Source organism: Poecilia reticulata, chromosome 21 (genome assembly GCF_904066995.2).
Source record: "Poecilia reticulata chromosome 21, P_reticulata-male-v2, whole genome shotgun sequence".
Lineage (NCBI taxonomy): Eukaryota > Metazoa > Chordata > Actinopteri > Cyprinodontiformes > Poeciliidae > Poecilia > Poecilia reticulata.
The window spans coordinates 9,830,642-9,852,659 of record NC_088850.1 but is presented as its reverse complement, the minus strand read 5'-3'; the positions used below and the strand labels follow the sequence as shown (position 1 = coordinate 9,852,659).

At 39.3% G+C, this 22,018-nt stretch overlaps 1 protein-coding gene across 3 annotated transcripts in view; it reads right to left on the bottom strand.

The window, feature by feature from the left end:
- Positions 1 to 356: 356 nt before the first annotated feature.
- Positions 357 to 22,018, bottom strand: part of LOC103457475 (pleckstrin homology domain-containing family G member 1) — a 64,921-nt gene continuing 43,259 nt past the window's right edge. For all 3 annotated transcript variants that reach the window (XM_081602139.1, XM_008397624.3, XM_017302328.2), the window contains exons 3-17: positions 20,153 to 20,253; positions 17,957 to 18,026; positions 12,459 to 12,505; positions 10,001 to 10,151; positions 9,523 to 9,654; positions 8,223 to 8,405; positions 8,025 to 8,120; positions 7,579 to 7,665; positions 6,783 to 6,816; positions 6,576 to 6,668; positions 6,428 to 6,489; positions 6,155 to 6,346; positions 5,941 to 6,060; positions 4,003 to 5,812; positions 357 to 2,991 (exon numbers count right to left, since the gene is read on the bottom strand). In XM_081602139.1, coding sequence (XP_081458265.1) covers positions 2,012 to 2,991; positions 4,003 to 5,812; positions 5,941 to 6,060; positions 6,155 to 6,346; positions 6,428 to 6,489; positions 6,576 to 6,668; positions 6,783 to 6,816; positions 7,579 to 7,665; positions 8,025 to 8,120; positions 8,223 to 8,405; positions 9,523 to 9,654; positions 10,001 to 10,151; positions 12,459 to 12,505; positions 17,957 to 18,026; positions 20,153 to 20,253 — 4,158 coding nt within the window. In that variant the 3' untranslated portion in view covers positions 357 to 2,011. The remainder of the gene's footprint in view (positions 2,992 to 4,002; positions 5,813 to 5,940; positions 6,061 to 6,154; positions 6,347 to 6,427; positions 6,490 to 6,575; positions 6,669 to 6,782; positions 6,817 to 7,578; positions 7,666 to 8,024; positions 8,121 to 8,222; positions 8,406 to 9,522; positions 9,655 to 10,000; positions 10,152 to 12,458; positions 12,506 to 17,956; positions 18,027 to 20,152; positions 20,254 to 22,018) is intronic.

Here is a 22,018-nt window from a genome sequence, read left to right as displayed (position 1 = left end):
AAGGATGTGTAAATAGTATGACAAATATTCAGTTCAAGATCTTCAGATTGATGTTTACTCTTATCTCTAGAAAACAAAATGATTTAATTGAATGTAAACGAGGCATCACTAGCTTGCAATGGCTGAAACAACTTTAGTGAGATTCATCTTGCGGCCTTCAGATGAGACCTAATCTCAGTGCGATTAATATCTGGGCATTAAACCAGCAATTCCTGGACTCATTCTTTATGGCTGGATTTACCCTTTATGTTTTGGGGTCATCGTCATGTTGCAGTGTCCAGGTTTCCAGATTCGGCTTTGTTTTTAAATGATGGGTCTCACTTTTTATTTCACTTATCACAAAAAGACACAAAGAGGAGAATAATCTGAATTTATTACCTCAGATACATTGTCCTGTTGAGCAATGATTACTAGCCAGTTACAAAAATACAGTAAACTTAACTTAAACGTCAAAGCATTATAAAGCATATCTATGGCATACAAGAATAACTCCTAAAATGTACATCTTTACAAAGTGTTTACAAATAAGATGTAAAATAAAAAAAGTGCAAAAAAATTACCACCAAAAAAACAAAACAAAAACAAAGCAATGTACAAACAAAAACATACTTCATTTCCCTACTTTGGATTTGATGTTTTTATTTAGCCTTTTCTCCATGTGCTTCTTTATTTTAAGTCATTTGTGATTCAATAGTGCATTAAAATCTACAATTTTCCAAAAAATATTCACAGTTTGTTTCAGATTTTGAGTCCCTAAATGAAAGCACAGCTGGTTTTTAAAATAAATATCTTTAAATCTAATTTACAGTTTGTGGCTCGCGGTACTGGTGAGGCAGCAGGAACGCATTTCAACAAATAAGTCATATATCGTGTTTCTCATCATTTTATCTGAAATCAAACAACTGTGGGGATAAAATTCTTAACAAAACAACTGTGAACTTTAAAGTGTCTTATTGTAACGTGACTTTCTTTGCGAGTGAGGAAGTGAAATCAGTAGTGCGATAGTGTCCCATAAAGTAAACAGTTTAAATACATTTGCATTTGAATAAAGAAGAAACAAAAGACACCAAATACAGTACTGTAAGTCTTTAAAACCAATTCACCTGTTTACCCTTGTGGTCCGTACTCAAACCAAAACTAAAATGAGCAGATTTAAGGAAAATAAAACGGCATCTACTTACATAATCTACTGCATGTAAGAACCATTTCTCAGAGATGCACTCAATTTTAAAAGAAATATATACTCATTATTTATTAGAGAATATATCCTTTTTCTTTAAGCATGACTCCCTATTGGTGACCAAAGTCAGAGGAAGACTGACTCACTATTTTAAAAATAGACTAAATTTCCAAGTATAAGTACACTTAACCTACTGGATGTTATAATACCCCCAAATATTTGTCTTTATTTCCTGCTTGTTAAAAGATCCTAAAAGTGACTAGCTAGCCTGAGCAGCACATCTTGAGTTGCACAAATCTCGTATTGTAAAAGCAGTTTGTTCACAACTGTTCGATATTATATAATAGCACAATTAAGAAGACGAGCGGTAACTGCGCTTTCAGCTCTAGTAAAGATGTAAAGATGACGAGAGGTACAGTCGTCCTTAAGAGCAAAATTAACAGATATCCTGAACTACTGCATGTGTACAACACAATAGATTGCAAATGTTTCTACAAGGCTCAGATGTAAAGCAGTTTAAAAGTTTTAAAATCATAATTCGTCACAATGAATTCCACCTCTTCAAATTTTCGGAAGGAAGTTCATGTAAAAGCTAATGATGTACTGTTTTGACCTTTACTTGTGACCTATACTGTTTTAATATATCTGTAACAGTTCGCTAAAAATAAAGCTGCAATCCAAGGATTGCTTTGATAGATGTATTATTTTTGTCTTAATATTTATTTTTCTTGTCAGTGAAAGGTGTGGCATATTTGACACAAAGCAGCACTGTCCCCTTTCAAACTATATGTGGTGTGTGTGTTGTTTTTGGTTTTTAGTTTCCATGTAGCCTTATGCGAAGCTACTGGAGCTCAAACACTGGAACTTCTCCCTCAGAGACTTTACGATCTTGGGTTGGTTCTGCTGCGGCTCGCTCCACAGGTACTTCTCCAAGTGCTCACGCTCCAGCGGCCTCAGCGGGTGGCAGGAGTGGACCGGAGTGCACGGCAAACTCCGGGACTGGACAGCGCTCCGATTCGGAGTTGATCTTGTGGTTCCCTGGTTCAACTTGTCGCGCTCGGCTTCACTGTCATCCTCTGAGCGGATTTCAACGTAGTCGTCATCATCTTCCTCATTGTCCTTAAAGTTGGCCAAGTAGTTCTGAGTGGCGTTGAGGATGCCACTCAGAGCAGAAGCGCGGTTCAGGACCACCACCTGCTGGCCATCGTGTAAGGTGAGGTCCGACTGCCTCAGGGTGGTCTGGTCTGGGAGGCTGCTCTGCCGACCGGCACGCTTCAGACTGGGTCCACGAGGTCTGTCTGTGGACGGATCCACATCGGGTCCATTATAACTGAGCCCAGACTGCCGGTGGTTGTCTTGCTGGGGGTTTGTCAGAGAACCAGCTGACTGAGATTGACCTGACAGGGAAGACTTTGTGTTGGGAGCATTAAAGGAAGGATTTCTCTTTATGGAACTGTACACATGCTCTTCTTCACTCGGCGCGGAAATGCACGAGCTCCACCTCTGTGACGTACTGGGCGGGGTGGTCTTGAGAGAAGGGACGGATGTGGTGTGGGTGAGTCTGTGCTGAGAGCTGGAGGACATTTGAGCGTCTGTTCCCCCGCTGGATGAAGACATGAAGTTCACCAGCTCGCCGTTGCTGTAGATGGAGTGGAGCCAGTCATCATCCAGAGAAGTTTCCGGCATTGACGGAGAGGACGGAAGGCCTGGGTGGAAGTGATGCGAGGAGGCGGAGGTCTGACTGGTAGAAAGAGGAGTGTCCTTAAACATCACCTGGTCGTAGAGCTGAGAGTATTCCGCTATCCTTGCACCTGAGAGGGTAGCATAGAAGGCATAAAACATTAGAACTGAAAACTTTATTTTGTTCATATAGGGAAATATGCAACGTTTTGCAACACTAAAGTCATAGAATAAATCTGATAACACTGACACTTTTATTTCCGTGAAATAAATTTACTAAAAATACAATTTCTCTGTAGAACTTGCTGAGTTAAGAAGCCATTGACACAGATACTGACCTCATTAGAATGTCTTCTTACTAACCACATGTGACCTACCCCATTTTTGTTTCAATTTAAAAATAAAAGCTATAAAAATCTCCTTCCAACAGCATGTTTTGAAGCAGGATGAAATGATGCACCAAGATATCAATCAACCTTCAGTTTTAGCCGCTCTGAATCAAATATGCAATCTATTTTCAATCAGTGGGTGCTGTGTGCATGAACTCTACCCATTCATGCTAATTAGCTTTAGCAAAGAAGTTGTGGCTGATGGATGAATCATGAAAGTTAGCAATTTTCAGCTTTAGTGTGATGGATAATGCTGTAACAAGCTATTTAAAAGGAAATATGTTCTACCAAATTCATACAGGCTCTTCATTCAGCTTGCTAAAGCAAAGAGCTAGCTCATTTCTGCGATCTTGAGCAAATTTCAGGAGGACAGAACAAAATATGGCAAAGTTGCTTTGATTTATTCTTTTTAAGTTGAATATGAAACATTTTGTCATATACGGAAATCTAAAAGATATCCTTAATAACTAGAGAGACTGTTTACAGTTAGTGATGCTAATCACTAACATAAGATGCTAAATACAGTTAAAAATGTCTTTCAAATGGGAAAAGCCCTATTTTGCCATGACAGTAATCTTCTAGTTTATATAATCTTTGACAAACTACTTGATTATTTTTGAATTCTGTTAATCTGCTAAACAAGAGAAATTGTAATAAGAACGCACTAGCAAAACTTGGTGTACATGTTTAGAACGATGCAGATTAAACAGAAAAAGCAGCCATTTTGTAGATAAGATAAATGTTTCTTGTTACCTATAGCTGCACCCCCTTGTTTTTTCTCCTCCAAGATGGCGGCAAGGTCTTTCTGTTTCCTTTCAGCTCTGGCTCGACTGCAGGAATCTCCTGGGTCCATGCTCCTCATTCGCAGCAGCTGGTTGGCTTTCTTGATCTTTTGACTATATTGCCTCGCCATCAAGAACACACGGCTCTTTGTTTTGTCCATGAACTCCAGGGGAAAGTCCACAGACTCAGCCAGCAGGAAAGATGAGTTTGCTAGGGGGGAGTCCAGTCCTGCCAGCTCCCCTGGAAACAAACTTTGGAGGTCCTTCAGGTCGCCCTCTCTTGGAGCAGCGGTCCGTTGCGGCAGCTCCACCAGATCATCATCCTCAAGGCGGAAGCTGCCGCTGCTGAGGCGCGCCAATCTGTTTCGGATGCTCTTCACTGTGCCTGGAGGGGGTTCCGGGGTGGCAGGAAGGGGACGGGATGCAGGGGCAGGACGGTGGATTTCTTCTTCAGTGGTACTTTCATTTTGACAATCAGGAAGGTTGATGACTGGGATGGTGAATGATTGTGTGGAGGTGACAGGTGGGGGTTTGGGTTGGTGTGCTGGTTGGCTAGTGCGTGTAGGGCTGGCAGTTTGAGCAGCAACCACAGGGCAGCTTTTTGTAGGGCTGTTTTTAGCAGACGAGATCTTCTTAGGCGACTCATTGGAATTCACAGGGAATGCAGCAGGAAGTCGTTCAGCTTTCTTGGTGTTCTTCATGTAGTTTTCTAAGTCATTACAAAGCTCATCAACCTCCTCAGACATCCGATCAGCTCTCTTGGAGTCCTGAGGAGAGACTTTAGATGCAGAGGCAGGATAATTTGGCTCCGCAGAGCAGAGGACAAGATTAGATGCGTCAGATTCTTCATTCTTTCTCAAATGGAGGCTGTCCTCAGAAACAAACTCTGCAAGACTTTGAGTCAAGTCTTGCTCTGATGATAAACTGCCCCTTTCTTCTTTTTCCTTACTTCCTTCATTGCTTCCCTTGAGCTCCACTGACGGTGGCTCTCTGAAACAGATGGTGTCATATATATTTTCTTCAACTATCTTAAGATCACAGCTCCCATACGGCTTCATGTCTTGTGTGGAGGACCGGTTGCTTTCTGATGAACTGTCTGGTTCAATGAGAGACTCTCTGACCTTTGCAGCACTTTGCTCTCTCGCCGACTCTTTCTGCATCTGGATTTCATCCGCATCCCTCCTGATGAGACCCATGCTCCTCAAGTCCTCGTAGCTTATGTTGTCATACACGTTTTCAATATCGTCCAATGTCAGCTGCTCGGCTGAGGAAGACCCAGATATGTCATTGCTGGATGATTCGGTGTGAATCACTTCCAAATTGCTGTGACCAGTCTCGTCATTCCCTGGTCGCTCTCGAGCCTCTGTGGCTTTCTCTCCTGCACTGCTTGCCCTTCTCAGGACTCTGCTGTTATCAGCGGGAGGGTCAACTTGAACTGTGGGCACCTGTTCAACGTGCCAGCTGCAAGGCCGGGCTGTTCTGGGTGACGACGGAGCCTCCAGTCTCTCGGAGGGAGATTCTGGATCTGCTGTGCTTGGTTCTGTGGGAACAAACATTTGGTAGATGTCCTCCTCCTCATCGTCTGGCTGCATTGTTCTCTGTCGGGTGGGGAACATGGCCCTGCGAGCCCGGTGATCAGCCCAAATGTTCCTCACCGAATGGTCCGTTTCTGTCACGACTACAGCAGGAATTGGAGAGTCTGGAGGTTCCTCTGTCACACGAGGGGTCCTGAGTAGTGGAGGATGGTGACTTCCGTCCCTTACTAGGGATTCCCTGGCTCGCTAAGTTAAAAAAAGTAAAGCAGAAGTATAAATGTATATGTGCCAAACTTCATCTGTGGACAAAATGACGCCCTAACAAATGGATGCCGATGCCAAGTTAACATTTCAACCTTGATTTATTATCCCACCTGCAGGTCTGAGGCACTCATGTTAAAAGCTTTCCACTGCTCTATGCTGTCAACAGACGCCTGAGGGTTCAGTCTCTTTCTGCTGCTTTTGCCGGGAACTTTCAGTCTCTTTCCACGACCCTAAACAAAGAAACATTGGGGCACAATAGTCATAATGAATAATTCTTGGGACACAAGCGTCTGCTCAATCTGATTTCATCCGACATAAACTCACAAGAATGCTGTCATCCTCATCGTCAGCATCCTGCTGATGCGACTCGTCCCCTTCCTCCCTGTCGCTGTGCTCGTAGTGATCTCCAGGGTCCAGGGACTCTTGTGATTGGTTGATCAAGCTGCGGCTGCGGCCAATGGTGCCCAGAGCCAGCTGGGACACGGGGGACAGCAGGGTAGCACCTAGACTGGTACGCTGGGGAGGAGAAAAAGCAGCAACATGTTTAAATATGGGTAAACAATTAAAACTGGTCTTAATTGTTTGACTGTGTCTCACCTTTTCACCGTCATTGTTGGCAGCATTCTGCTTTGCATTCTTCAGTAATTTGGAGAGGGGCTCTGGGAAGATATATTAACTAACATTTAGAATTACCTCCTAAATATTTCTCGGATAAGTATCTTTATTAAATCTTTTAATTTATCACCTTTTCTCCGTCCTCGACGAGGAGTGGGGCCTTCCTTGGTTTGAAGGGAATCCTTCTTCTCACCATCAGGGCTGTAGTGAAACCCAGGGTGGTCTAAAAAACAACAACAAAGATCACAATTAATATTTAAAAAAATATGTCCACAAGTATATAGATAAGTACTACAATACAAAAACTTGACATGAATTCCATGGAGGCAGGACTTACGTTTTGCATCCATCTCCAAAATGGCTTGTTTGGCCTGAAATTTTACAACATGAATATAGAAAAAAGGTTACTTCATTATAAGATTAACAAAAGGGCTTTCTTACACTAGGTGGCGCCACATTACAGTTTTAATTTGCTTTAGCTTCAGTGGTTAAAAAGCAGTCAGTACAGTCAATTGCATAAAATTGTAATACTATTATACATTCCACTTTTCCAATTATTTGTTAAAAATGAAAAAAAAGTTTACCTTAAGCTTCCTAGTTATGAATTATGTAGTGTTATATTACATAAAATACATTGAGATTTGAAGATGTAATTTGATAAATGTGAAAATGTTCAAGGGAATGACATTTTTGTAAAGGATTGCAAATTAACTGTGATAAAGTGCGATATCCAACTTTCTGCCTCTTACTACAACATAATTTCCGTATTTTATTAAGTATAATTGGATACACCGAGTAAGATCTAGATAAATAAGTTCACAGCAATATCAGTCATGCACAGTACAGTATTTTTTGTTATCTTTAAATACTTTTCTAATTGTACTTTGTTATTGTTTTTACTAGACATAAGTAGCATTGTACAACAGTAATGCTCAGTGATTGTAATCAAAGGACATAAATGCCCAATTTTTTTATAGGCAGAGTATCAGCAAGACAAAGAGGCAATAAATCAAGCAACAGAAAGCAAAGATAAGAGCACAAGAAAATGTAAAGTAATATATGGACAGGATAAAGGGAACATATTGGAGACATTTCCAACAAATCCTACTCAGTCTGCAGTGAGCTCCTCTCACCTTGGCTGGAATTTTCGCTGGATGGTTTTCAAGTATGAGCCTTTTAAGGTGCAAGATCCACATACGCTTGTCTTGCTGGGATTTGGCCTGAGGTTAGAGCACAAAAACATGGGTAAGATTATGTCATACATGGACTTCAAATGGGGCAACACGATTCCTTTAAAATACGACTCCTGCACATTAGATATTTCTCCCCACGCCCCCCCAATGAATGCCCAAAAGAGAGCGGTTAGGTAACAAATATCACAGCTTTTAGCCATCAGACACTCAACATGTCTGAGCAGCTCATTTTAATGAGTTTTAATGTGCAACAAAACGATAACAAAGCTGTAAACTATCCTCACTCTTTCTGGCTCTTGCACAATGTTGCCAGTAGCTGCAAAGTGTTTCCTAACATGTAATTACAATCAAAGCAACATTTGCATCTGGACACCGTGTTGCTGTACCTGAACTGTGTGCTGTAGTTTGGGATTCTTGTAGTGAAACACACTGAAACTCAATGGTTCTTTAGGAATGACCTCCACCAGCATAAGGTTACAGCACTGGAGGAGACGAGCAGAAAGCTGTATTAGAAATGCTGCTACAGAGCAGAAAATGTCTGGTACTTGGAGTATCTGGGGGGCACTTCAAGTTACAACACTGACCAGAATGTGAGCCTTATATGTATAGATTTCTTCTCGCTTCTTGGTGATCAGCAGCAGTTTGTCAAACAGGAAGAGGGTTCTTTCATTCTTGGCTCTCTGCAGGCGAAATGTTCCTTCGAGAACCAACTCCCCGTATCCAATCAGGTCCGGGCCCTTCCAGTTGGTCAGGAGGCTTTGGATTTCCTGCAGTGAGGACACAGAGTTAGACAATCATGTTTATTTTGACACAAAACAGGAAAAGCAATTATGTAATTGCAATGAGAATAGAACATTTCTGGACTGTCTGTGAAAAATAATCACACAATGGAAGAACAACAATCGAGGGTGAGACTTCTTCATGATACAAGAAAAACCTTAACTAAAGTTTTTTTTTTTTTTTTATCTAAAATGAGTAATTACATTTTCCATCTGACTTAAATGTAAAGGTTGATGTTTGTTTGCTAAATGTTTCAATTTGGATTTTCTGTAATTTCAGTCTAAGTCATTTGATGCATTCTACTTTTGTTGCCCATTTATTAATGTGCTGAAAATGAGCACTTATGGCTACATTAAGCACGTTTACATAATGGACAAAAGGTGGAGAAAATAGATTATAAATGCCATTAAAGCACAGAAGTTAACATAACATAAAAAATTTGAGTGGTAAAAAATATATAATGGGAACATAAAAAGGGGAGATACACAAGTTTTCTTTGAATAGCTCTGATTGGTAATCAGCATATCAAAAACCAAAAATCTTAATTCTTCACTATTTAATAGGTGGATAAAAAATTTAACACTTTTGGTCTATGCACTTCTGTAAGCTTAAGGCAAAAGACTCCTAGAGTTAGGAAAAAGATGCTTTGATGCATAAATTCTAATTTTCTTTAAAATTCCTTCGTTGGAATTCATATCTCCTACCTCCATCTGTTTTACAAGTAACTGTCCTTAAAATGATTCAAATCAGTCAAAACTTGAATTAAAACGTCAAACCTAAAAAAAGACTTAAAATTAGTTTCAACCAGTGAAAGCCTGACTGATGCATCTCTATATAAAGCCCAACAAAAACTGAAAATACATCTTGTGTGTCGATAATGTTTTTACACATTCCTGCATTCCTGCAGACCATCCCGTCTCCCGGCAGATTAAAGAAACAAGCTTTGCCTTTTATGCCTTCCTTATGCAAGGCCATCATTAGGAGGGCGTCTTGCGTAAGATATTAGGAATATCGGGGCTTTGGTGGCGAGTTCACATGACTGCTCAGCAGGATAGGAAAAGAACGGTCCTTTTTAAGCTAAAGAGTGGTCCGGAAAGCTTTTACCTGCAGCCTGACGGCGTGTTCGTGTTTCCTCTTCATGTCGTTGATGTGCCAGGCCACTCTCTGCATGGTGTCGATGGCTTCCTGCACCACCTCGTAGGTCTCCGTGTCCTTTTCCATATGGTTGGCTATCTCCTGTACCATCACATAGAAATGAGCTTCAAGTTAGCGAATGCACACACACATACACGCACACACACGCACACAGGAATGCTCACTAATTTAGTGTATATAAGAAAGGAAATACAACATGGGCATTCACAAGAACAGTCATACTGAGCGCCATATGTTGGAACATTTGGCTTCTCCAACAGAGTCATGCTTGAAGCCAAGTAAGCTTGACATTTGCAATGATATGGATAAAAAGATATTAGTTTGTGCTTGCAAGTTTGTTCCTGCTCTAACAAAGGTAATTTTTTTTTTGCACGCCATTGTGTGTGTATGTGTGTTTTTGAAACCGACAACTGGCAGACAGACTTACGTGCAGCAAGAGGTGGTACTTAAGGATCCGCTGCACTGGCTTGAGCAGGTAGGAGCCCAGGGGCAGGGAGTGCCGCAGAGATTCCTGGCGCTCGCGGAAGAACTTGGCCAACGCCTTGTTCCTCATGCACTCGGTTAGCACAGCCACTGACCTGTGGAGACAAATCTCAGTGAATAAGATGTCAGAGTTGAAGAAGCCGACGGCAAACTGGGCGAAGGAAACTGTGACATATTCTCTGAGTGACAATTCAGAAAATGACAACATCTGATGACTGAAAACAATTTCCTAAAAAGCACAATACAAGCAAGATGAACTTAAGAAAATTTGACAAAAACCACAAGAATTAAGATTTTAAACAATGGGTCAAGCATTTACAATTGATATCATTTAATGATACGCATGGACCCCTAAAGCAACAAAATGATTACTTAAATTATTCACATATTTCTATGTTACGACTGCAAAACAATTTTGTGGTCGTAACAATGAAGTGGCACATTATTGTAGAGTTGGAGAAAAGTGTTACATTGTTTTCTAAAAAAAAAAAATGTATTTCAGAAAGCATCTTCTGATTTCATTTAAGTGGATCAGTGTAATGAGCAGAAATACATACAACACTTTATAGATGATTAATAGTAAAGAAAATATGAAAATCATTCACCATTGTTATTTCCACTTCATAATTACGTGCTACTTTGTGATGGTTTAGAATATAAATCCCAGTAAATCCATTGAGGTTGGTGGTTTTAATGCGAGAAAGTGGTTAAAAGTTCAAGTAGTGAACGTTTGCAAAGCACACAGTTTTAACCTGTCTTGTTTCATAGTACATTCAATCATACAATATATTTACTTCTTTACTTCTCCACTGACTGCATATACACTTATTGATCTTGATGCCATACGTCAGTGTGGGATGTCAGTTTAACTACGTGACACATGTCGAATGCTTTTAGACTTTGCTAATCTAAACCAAGTTTTGCAACTCATTCCCCTGAAACAGCAGCCCTTTACAACCTTGTAAGAAGCAAATTTACTGCCTGGCATAGCTTCGTTGCTGTGCAACCTACAGAAGAATAAAAAGCTTCTTCGGCACAGTGGAACAAGACAGAGAAAGACAGTTGTGAACTTGTCTTTTTTTTTCCTTTTTCGTCTCGTGTATGTGTGTGTGTGTGTGTGTGTATGTGCATGTCTGCATGTCTAATTCCATTCCAGTGCGGCTCCAACACAGGCCTCACATTGTTCTGGAGGAAACCCGACCTTAGAGATCCCGATGGCCGTGATGCATCCACAGCCTTAGTGAGCGTGCGTTTATGTGCAAAGCGTCTCCTTGTGTGTGACCTCCGCTGGGGTCGCAAGCTGTGGTGTGGATGTGGGAGAAGGCCGACCATAAACAGCTGATGACAGCATACAAATCAGCATTTAATTAGTAACTTGCAGGCATTGTCCTCTCTTGTGCTTTTCTTGGTAAGAAGATTTGCAGCCTGAGGAGAAGGTGTGTCGGACGGAGCAGTTTGTCAGAGCACAAAGAATAAACTTACGTTTCAGGCCGATTTTATCACTCACAACGTTCGCACTGACACAAAAATACCCCAGATTATTCCCCCAGGGTGTCCCAAGGCACCGCGGTGCTCGCACAAAGTGGAATAAAACATTAACGCCATTAGGTACGATAAGGTGACAACTTTAATACCCCATCTGTCAGCATGTGATCTGTCACAATAAGAGAATGGAGGGAGAAAAAAAAATAGAGAAAGGAGCAGGAAGGAAGGTGGAGAAACCCCGAGGCACATCTGATGGCAGACACTTTGACTCCTGCCGTAGGAGGCCTGCTGAAGAGTGTCAGCTTGTCACAGACGGGCAAAATGTACTTTACTGAATGGCGCTCACAATAAAGCATGTGTAGATGATGAGGGTGGGACAACATCCATACACAAATCTCCAGAACAGCATAGATGACAACACTTCCAGGAGGGGAGCTGAAGTTCATAGAAAATTGCTTTACAAATGCAAAGAAATGTAAAAATCCCTTTTGGATGCATACAGGAGTCCATTTAAATGGGTTAGGGTACAACTTTCAAAGATTACCGGTCTTTGAACACTTACTGTATAATGCTCACAATGACAACAAAGAAACTCAACTACTTCTATTTGCTTAATCATTTTCATGAGAGGAAAAATAAAATATCCTCAACTTTTTTAAGCAATTCCGAATGGTAGTTACAAATGGCTACTTTTCCAACTTTCTGCAGCAGCTAGCTGTGCTGCATCCCAAACAGCATGCTTTTACCCAAGCAGCAGAAACATGAGATGATGTAGCTTCAGCTAAGATTTTAGTGTTTTATTTTTTTCTGAGTGTGAAATACTGATACCATTTCTGTTAGCATCTCTACTTCTTTCTGTACCTGCAGCCGTGAAAGCACTAACGGACATGAACACTCAGAGAAAAGTAACTTCTTACCGTGGATAGTTAGTGCAGTACTGGGTATAAATGTGGAACTCTTCACTCTGTAAAAGAAAACATAACAGGAAGAGATGAAGTTTAGGAAATCTGCAGCAAACAGCGTATAATCACAAAATATCCATAGGAAATGTGTTGGTTCAGAACAGAGTTTGTATCATTTGAGCTGGAGATGAGGAGAGTCAGCTCATCAGTAAACTAAACCTTGGACAAAGGGGAGTCTTGATCTAATTTAGTCTCTGGACAAATCAAAGTCTTGACCAAAATAAGTTGCCATATTGAACACAATACCAACTAACATCCTGAAACACTTGGGACACTTGACACCATGCTATGCTGTTGACCAGACTTAGTTGAAAGACTAATAGTAACCTTAGATATGAAATCCAATTTGGGTAAATAATTCTGAAAACTCGGCTTTTCCTTTTTATTAGAGCAAACATCTTAATGCATCATTTGAATTACAAATACTCAGTAAAGTCAAGAATCCTTAGGTAATAAATGCATGCCATCTGGAAATAATGGAGGTCACCGAAAGCATAACGTTCTTCCTCTGAGAAATTCCACAAGCCTGTAGTTGATCAATCTTCATCTAGTAGTTCCTTCCATATTAAATGTTCTCTTCAAAAAACAAAATGTTTCTCTCTTACAAAACAAGATTGATGGAACAGTCTTTATTTCTCAAAAAAACATGTTTGTATTTGCAGAATGCTTTCCACTCCTGTAACCTGAAGATGCTTTATTTTTGTGTACAGGAAACTCAAAAATGGCTTCAGTTCACTAAATGCCTTCTGAACTGATATTTTACCATTTTTCATATGTTATTTATTTAAAAATGGACTAAACTGTGCAGCCTCTCCAAATACCATTGTGCACGGAATTTACAATGACAATAAAAACCATTTTATTCCATCTTATCTAGCTGGATAGGTCCTTCGCCATAGTCTTGTTTGACTTTGCTGCTGCCATTACAGCCTCCAGCACATTTCACTATATTTTATGATTCAGATCAGAAATGTCGTCGAGTCCCTTCTATGCTTATTTTCTCATAGTTAAATTTCACATTCACAATCCTAATGTTTCCCCAACGATTTAGACCGTCCACTAAAGCAACTTCTAAATGTGGACACTCCAGATGTTTTTGTTTATCTTCTTTTACAACTTAAGGTGAACTTAAGGCTGATGTATTTTTATTGGTGAAAGTTACAGCTTTAAAATATAAGATGAAATGCTCACAATGATCTCATTTTCTTATGACTGACTGCAGTGACGATGTCTGCGAGTTTTAAGCCTGCAACAACAAACTGTTGAAACGGCAGGGTGAACATAAGGTCTGCATTACTCGGTTTGTGTTGTTGCCTACTATGCGATATTTAATAGGAAACTGATTTAAGGAAATCGAACACCAGCAATGTTTCTCTGGCAGCATTTAATAGTAATTTAAACCTGTGGTTAGGAGAGAATAAATTACTAACGCATTTTCATACCAAAGACTCAGGTGGGCATAACAACAAACTTCTGAAATATAAAAAAAAAGTGCATCTAGAATAAACACAAGTTAATGGGTTTGCTTAGTTTACCATCTTTATTTAAGAACCGTTTAATTTAATCTGTGCTTGGTAGTATTGATTTTTTTCTAGTTGTGTGGTCTGCAATTTTGCTGCCAGGTTTCCCTGAAAATCTCTAAAGTTGGTTTAAAACTAGAGATCAGAAATTGGCCACAAGATTCCAATCAGTGTGTCAATTCTTTTAATTGTGTTAAAATGCTTGTCATTTTAAACACTTCCCTATATTATATTAAAAAAATATAATCAGCAACAATCCAAGTTATTTAGCTTTTGAACAACTCGTATCTATATAATTTTGCTCCGTTTATCACCAGTTTTACCTTATCTGCAGTTAATTTCAGCTTTGATGACTTGCTCTTTATTTCATGTTTACTGCCCTGCACAGTCAGAGCCCACATACAAGGCCTCCACTCTCCTCTGCTCACTCATCCCAACTGAAACTCGTGCTTGTAGCTTATGATTAGCAGAGCTTCCAGCCTTTAATTCGCAGTTTATCCCAACAGCTCTAAGCGGGCGGATTAAATTGCCCCTCATTCCTCATCGCCGCCCCTTTAACTGATACATTTTCCCACCTTGCATACCTCTCTGAACATCAAAAGACATCAAAAGGGGCAGCGTGACTTTATCAAAGCTGGAAATAAGGTCTCCCCTTCACATCAGTCAAGATTTCACTTTGTTTCTGTTTATGCAACATCTTTTCCTGAAAGGTCATTTATGGACATTTTTAATTCTGTCTGTCCATGTTGTCCTTTTAAGTTTTGAGATTAACTCTTTTCTCTTGTGAAACTAGGACTCCATGTTAACTCTGTTAGTTTTCCTGTGTGTGTGAGATGAGCAGAATGTAAGATTTCAGGAATAAACACAAACAGAGGGCAGATGACAGAAGCCTGTTCTATCCTTTGTACACATGCAAACATACAAAGCAAACAGACAGTTATGAGCATCTAATCCATAGTAAATTAACATTCTGCAGACATCACATTTATGCAAAAAACTTGAGCTTTATCTCCAATTTAATCTGATATATAAAGCAAAGTATATAAACAATGTATTCCACCAAAATATACCAACATAGGAACTCAAACTCTTCTGAATTATTAGCCTGAGGTACTTCGTGGGAACCGTCCTAAATTGAAAAGCAAAGCTCCTTCTTCCTCCTCCTCATTGTCTGCAGCATGCTGCCGCCACAGACTGGTCCTAAACACAACCAGATGTGCCACCTTCGATTTCTGATGACAAACACTCCCCAAATGCACACTCTTAATATCCCTCTGCAGCTAAAAAACACAAGACCGCAAAGTACATAAGTGGCCCTATGGAAGCAAATTTTGCAACGTTTGCAGACACTGAAATGCAAAAGCATACACATCTACAGAAACTCTTTGAATCTAACCAGTTCACCAGCAGACCTTGGAATAACTCACATCTGTAATACACTTCCCTTTTTTAGAAATATATACAAGCCATGGTAAATCATATAATCACCACATGCTGATTCTTCATGCTAGAGTTCTGAACACTTGTGTGCAGCTGGTACCCATGCGGAAAAGGAGACATCTTCCTCTGCAGTATAAAGAGACAAATTATATGGAAGGAGTTTGACTTGTTGGAGCTGAAGCCAGTAATCACTACAGAGGGAAACAAAAAAAGATTCATGCTGCTTCACAGCCCACTCATCACTTTAATAACAAAGTAATAAAGCCCAAGGTTTCGCTGCAGCAATGATTTCCCAAGAACAGACCGATCAAAGTGAGTCAGCAAGTAGGCATTGAACATTGTAAATCAAAAAAAAAAAAGTTTTAGCTCCTTGTGTAATTGTTCTCTTTGTGCTTCAATCAGTATGTAGCAGCCCAGACAACACTTTGAAAGGCTTACTCATGGCAAAAAAGGTCAAACAGAAGAGAACATGAGGATAAAACGCCAATTATCTGAGACAGATTTACAATGGTATGCATATCTTCTTCAAAAACTGTGCTGGATTGTGATTCTTAGTTGTTAAAACTTGAAGATAAATATGCTTATGAGTGGTTTTCTGGGTCTTAGCAACCCTCATTAAGTAAAAAAAAAAAAAAAAAGCAAGCTCCGTTACAAGACATCAGTCTGGAAAAATATGGAGTCACACATGCATAGAAAACAACAGCTCTAAATACCACGCAAAGTGGGGGACGGTCAGTGGTGACTAAATACTTGCAGAAGCCGAGACTCATTTCTCCAGACCATAATGACAAATCCATGCAAGCAGAGTTAATCATTAGAAGACTAATATAGTTTGGTGTTTGAGAATGTACGTTGTAGCATAATGGTTTCGGCATAATTTTCAGGCATAAATTACATACTTTAACAGGACATTTCCAATTTAAATCCAAAAGTTTTTTGTGGCTTTGAAGAAACACCAACTTTAAATACAACCTGCAAAAAACATCCCAGGAAACGATAGAAGGATGGATAAAGACAAGATAGAATGATGCACTAATAAATGCATACATTTATGCTCTGTCCTGTTGCTTAAAAGTTCGGAATTATTTTACCATTCTCTATTTTGATTCTTCCCACTTATCAAAATCAAATCAAATCAAATTTTATTTGTATAGCACATTTCAGCAGCAAGGCATTTCAAAGTGCTTTACATAATTAAAATAAAGACAGAAATCCAGATTTGGAAAATACATCAAACAAATTCCAAACTTTTCCTGACTGTGCCAAAGCGCTAAACCATAAACTGCCTCTTCATCATACAATGAAAACAGAATTGGTATGAACCAAACCTTCAATAAAGCTTAATTTGTAGAGAACCTGACAAATAGATAGATGTTAAGCCCCAGTAAAAGAGAAAAAAATAAAATATTTGAAAGTCGTGAGGCGAGGAGCTGGTTTTATGCCATCTAAATGTGGTGCAGACATTTCAGATGTTTTGTAATATTGTACTACTGCAAAATGGTGGAGGTATTCTTCCAACTCACCATAATTCAACCTCACTCCTAAATTAAGCAACTTTTAACACCACAAAGATATTTCATTGCCTTAATGATCCACATTGCAGCAATTACAACAAAGAAAAAAAAAAACAGTCAACATCATATGACTCATATTAGGTCCAGTAAGTAGTGCACTTATCTGGAACCAAAAGATTACCACAGCATTTTTTTTTCTCTGACAAAAATTTTGTTTTGAGAGTTCCTACAGCATTAATCAGAAAGATACAGGATGTTTGTTTATGGATTTCAACTAATTACCCAAAAAGTGCTGTGGGCTGCAATAATAAAAAAAAAAACCAAAAAAACAAGTGTTTCAACAACAGCTGCTGTATTTTGACAGTAAGTGATGCTGAATGGGTGTTTCTCGTTTTTGTATCTGGTCAGACAGTGGCTGTGTGGTTGTGGGAGTAATTGCAGTATGGCAGGGAGGGAATGTAATATGTTTAGTAGGAAGTGCTGGAATGCAATACATTATCACGGGACATGATCGTGCAATCACTTCTGTGGGACCCAAGTAAATGAAGAGTGGGTGTAGAAGAACAGCTGAACCACATGAACAGAGGAATTCTTGAAGTAGAGTTGCTTACAGAAGCATTGCTATTATTCCTATTGTTGAAAAACGATGACTGCATTTTAAATAATGGCTATACATTCCTGTAAAGCTGTCAATGCCTTCCTGACCACCCCTGCTGCATCTGAAACATAGTATTACCTATGAACACCTCGCCTCTTAATGTTTGTAATTTTCTGTGATTTGTATTTCTTAGAGAAGAAACGTTGGCATAAAACTAAGGTTGCATGGCAAAAGTTGTCAATCAGACTGCAGAAGGCAGTTGCACAGTCACAACTAACTCCTTGAATAAGTGAAAGTCATTAGTATTCTCAACTGAAAACTGAGATGTGAACAAAGGTAAAAGAGAGAGAAGGGGAATAAAAGATGCAGGATCATATTTACCTTGGATACGAAGCACTCTGCAATGGCCACAGGGTCTGCATTGCACTTCTCCAGCTCATGAAGAAGATCCCTAAAACAGACAACAGATGTCAGAAGCAAGGTAGGAACTGTGCATGCTGTCATTTTCCTGATTTTATAAACTTTAAACTCCAAAGCAATTCCTCTCAATTTCAGGAGTAGGAGGTAGGCCATATGGCGACTAGCACTGAGCAAATAAAGAACTTCCATGTATTCACACAACCAGCTCCCGTGTGACAAGTTATATGGGTGTATTACTGCACGCTGAGGAAAACGGACTGCTGCTGAGGTTATTGTTCTGTGGCGAAAGCATGAGGTCATCATGACCGCTTGAAACTGCTTTAATTCCTCCTTTTACGGGCCAGCTCGTCTGTGTGCAACTGCCGAGAAATGAATAGGTGGGAGAAAACGGTCGTTTCTCCAGACCACCGTGGGCGATGCTCCACTCACCACATCTTCTGGATTTAGAACTCCCAAGCACACAAAAAAATATTGTAAACACACCTGACTGCTGATCGAAAGCTATACTTGGACATCAGCGAGCACCTCAACCAAGATTCTCTGGTAGCTGGACGTCGTTTGTGGAGCCAGAAAGAGAACAGAGACTCTGGGTGTGTCTTTAAGCAGCAAAAGTTGTTTCCAAACAATATTCCTGTCAGTCTAAATTAGCTCTCTGAATACTTATAAAAATGGTTGTTTTCACACCATAAAGCTACTTCAAACACTGTCAAAATAATGTTACTTGCAGTTAGTTTTGACTGATTTAACATTTATGGTGCACATTTTATAGTGAGGCACTTAAAATAGTTCCTCACACTGTGAGCCCAGTAAATGTAAGGGATTGAGGTCTGAAGCCACATTTTGACTAATTTGGCAGCATGCTTAAGTTTATTGTCCATCTGGAAAATATATTTGTGTCCAAGCTTCATCTACCCAGTTGATGTCCTGAGATATTATTGAAGTATCTCCACATTATGGACTTTTCTCATAGTGCCATTTATTTTCTGAGTGTAGCAGTTCCTTCATCCACAAGATAATGTTCCCATACACATGTGTTTCATAGTGAAGATAGTTTTTCAGGCTCGCTTTTCATGTTGCTTTTCAATTAAATACCTCTTCATCATCGAGTGTTTTTAGCCCATGTTAATATTGGACTCAGTCTAAATAATGACAAGTTTCAGCCAACATTTTGCTTTTGTTCTGGGATTTCTATGTACATTTTGTATAAAAATAATCTCTGAAACAAAGATGCCACCTCCTCTTTAAACAGTATGGCAGATGTCTCCATTGCTCTCCTACATGTGTATAATTATTTGAACAGATGAACATGGCACATACAGGCATCTAGAAATTATTCCCGAAGGAGGATTCAGACTTGGAAAGGTTCAAAATTCACTTCCTGTTGCTTTGGCTGGCATGCTTTTGTTTTCCAAAGATTTCATGTAAGGAAGCAGAGGGTTGGAGGTGTTGTCCTTAAATGTATCCACAGATCTGTCTCCAATTAATTAAAATATCGTGAATTACAAAGCCATGACTTAATCATCTGGGCTTTTCCAAATTGTTTAAAGTCATTAACAATTGGACTTTGAAAAAAAGCAACAAAAAATATAATTATCTCTTAATATTTTGACAGTCAGCAAAGAAAAATACATTTGGTAATCTTAAATGACCTAAATCATAAAAGGTTAATCTGTTTGTTAAGTAGACACCACATCAATATGACTTAGTAGTAATGAAAAGCCCTTCACAGCAATCAGAAATAAAATGTCCGAAATAAAACCTAATGTGGCGCTTGAAAGCTTAAAAAAAAAAAAAAAACTTTCTGAAAGTCTTAAGAAAATTTGATGAATAACCTTTCATAATGCTTCATGAAGGCTTCTCTTTTTTATGATGATATTTCAGACCATTAGTTGTTTTTTGTCAGGTTTTCTTTATAAAGATAATCTAATTATTAACATTTTTTATTGAGATCCTCACTGCACACTGATATGGGTCCACTCTGGAGAGTTATCAGAAAACAGCCAAGGATGATTTTCTTCCAAGATATCAGAATTTAAAAATGGTGCAGACTTTGTCAACTAGGCTCCCAGGGATATCAATCAGTCTCCGCTGTTACAATTTAATGTCTGACTTATTTCTTGAGGTTGAATCCATTGGGTTCCTGTGTGTGTTCAGTACCTGTTAAAGTGGTAGATGTCTCGGATGTTACCGAACAGCGAACTTTTATCCTCCGAGCTCAGGGCCAGTCGAGACTGGTTACTGATGCACTCCAAGTAGTCCTGTAGAGACAAAGGCAGAGCAGTCAGGAGAGGGACTTTAAACGCTAAAGTTCACATCTTGATTCACTTAAACTTCACTGACTTTGTTTCAGGTTTTCAGCCTTCCCTTCCCCCTACATCAATCAAAGATTAAAGAGTCACATAAAAAATATTTTAAAATCTAAAGTTCTCTTAAAAATGTGAACTTTTGAACGTCATGGTTGTTCCACCAATAACTGCATGTATTAAAGTTAATAAGTCCCCAGTCTGGTGTGAATCTCTTCATTTTTCCACTCGCTTTCTTCATCTAAAAGCTCCCAACCATTTGAGATAGAGATTTGTCTATTCTCATATATAATTGTGCAGAAACATTTTAACCCTCTATGGCATGACTTTTTATTTTTTGGGGGAAAAAATATTTTCCTGCATTCTTTGGGAGCTTTGTGGCCCTTAATCCAAAACAACCCTCAGAAAGCTTTCAGAATAGTGTTTTGGCTTCTTTTAAAGTTAAAAGCCTGCTCAATTTCTGTTTTCTGTAAACAGTTTGATGAATAGATGGTGCAGGCTATTATGTTGATACAAATTAGTTAAAGACAGGTTTAACAAGATTTCATTAAAAACAGGTACATGTCAGCTTGGGAAGATTTCACTCAGCACATCTTATCACTGCCTCAATCGCATCCGTTACTGATGGGTGCTGATATGCGTGTGGATGGTGTTTAAACAAAAGCCTTCAGCTTCTCTCTGCCCTAAAAGCGGAAAGTGAGACGTGGAGAAACTAGGGCAGGTGGAAAGGTTTCCATGCAAGTTGCATTTGGACTTTCTACACGAGAAACTCTTGTTGCACAGCATTGACTGAATGTACATGTTAAGTCACTTTGCATTAAGGTGGCAGTCAAAGAGAGAAGACACAAATAAGCTCATTAGAAAACATACAAGTGTTGATCACTAATGTAAAAACTTTATGTAGTGATATCAGATAGGACAGATGTATCCAGAGTAAACATCCTTTATGAAGTGTCTCTGACATGTCGCTCTCAGTCGGAGCTCTGGTGGTATCTGTTCCTGCAGGTCTGACTTCATCCCAAAAACAAGCGTTGGCAACCACTCCCCACCAGTTACCGGTCAAACACCTACGCACACTTTGGTAATACAAACGATGCGCTGGATGAACATGAGATACAAACTCAACACCATTTCTGTAACCAGACCCTGCAAAGATGTTACAACACTGAGAAAATAAGAAAAACAAGACTGTCCTGAACTTGCAGAAACACCCAGTAATCATTTCATCACATAAAGCTGCTTTTATAAGACACAAAGAAGAGGGAAGGTTTAGGGAGTTTCCCTATTCATTTTCTTCAATTTGTTGACTGTTTTTTTTTCCTATTCTGATGGTTAACTCAAGTTCCTGTTGTTGTTTTGCTTGTTCTTTAGTAATAAGAACAGCAATAAGAACATCAGTCCTTTCATCTGCTTTTGTTGAGGTCAATGGATGAAAAGCTATCTTGAATCAGTGTGTAGATCTTAAATGGGCTTCACAACTTTTTATTAGGTTGACAGTCTCCATTTTATTTAACATTGATACACAGAAGATTTCATGCTTCACCACTGCAGACAATGATTAATTCATTAAGTGTGACTTTGATTTGCCTTGGAAATCTGAGATAACTAATGTGGTCTAGTTCCAACTTGGGATAGACAAATTAGCTTAACAAAATCTATGTTTATTGTTTTTAGCCTGTTAATTAGATTATTAAATTATCAGATTGGGACAATGTGCTAA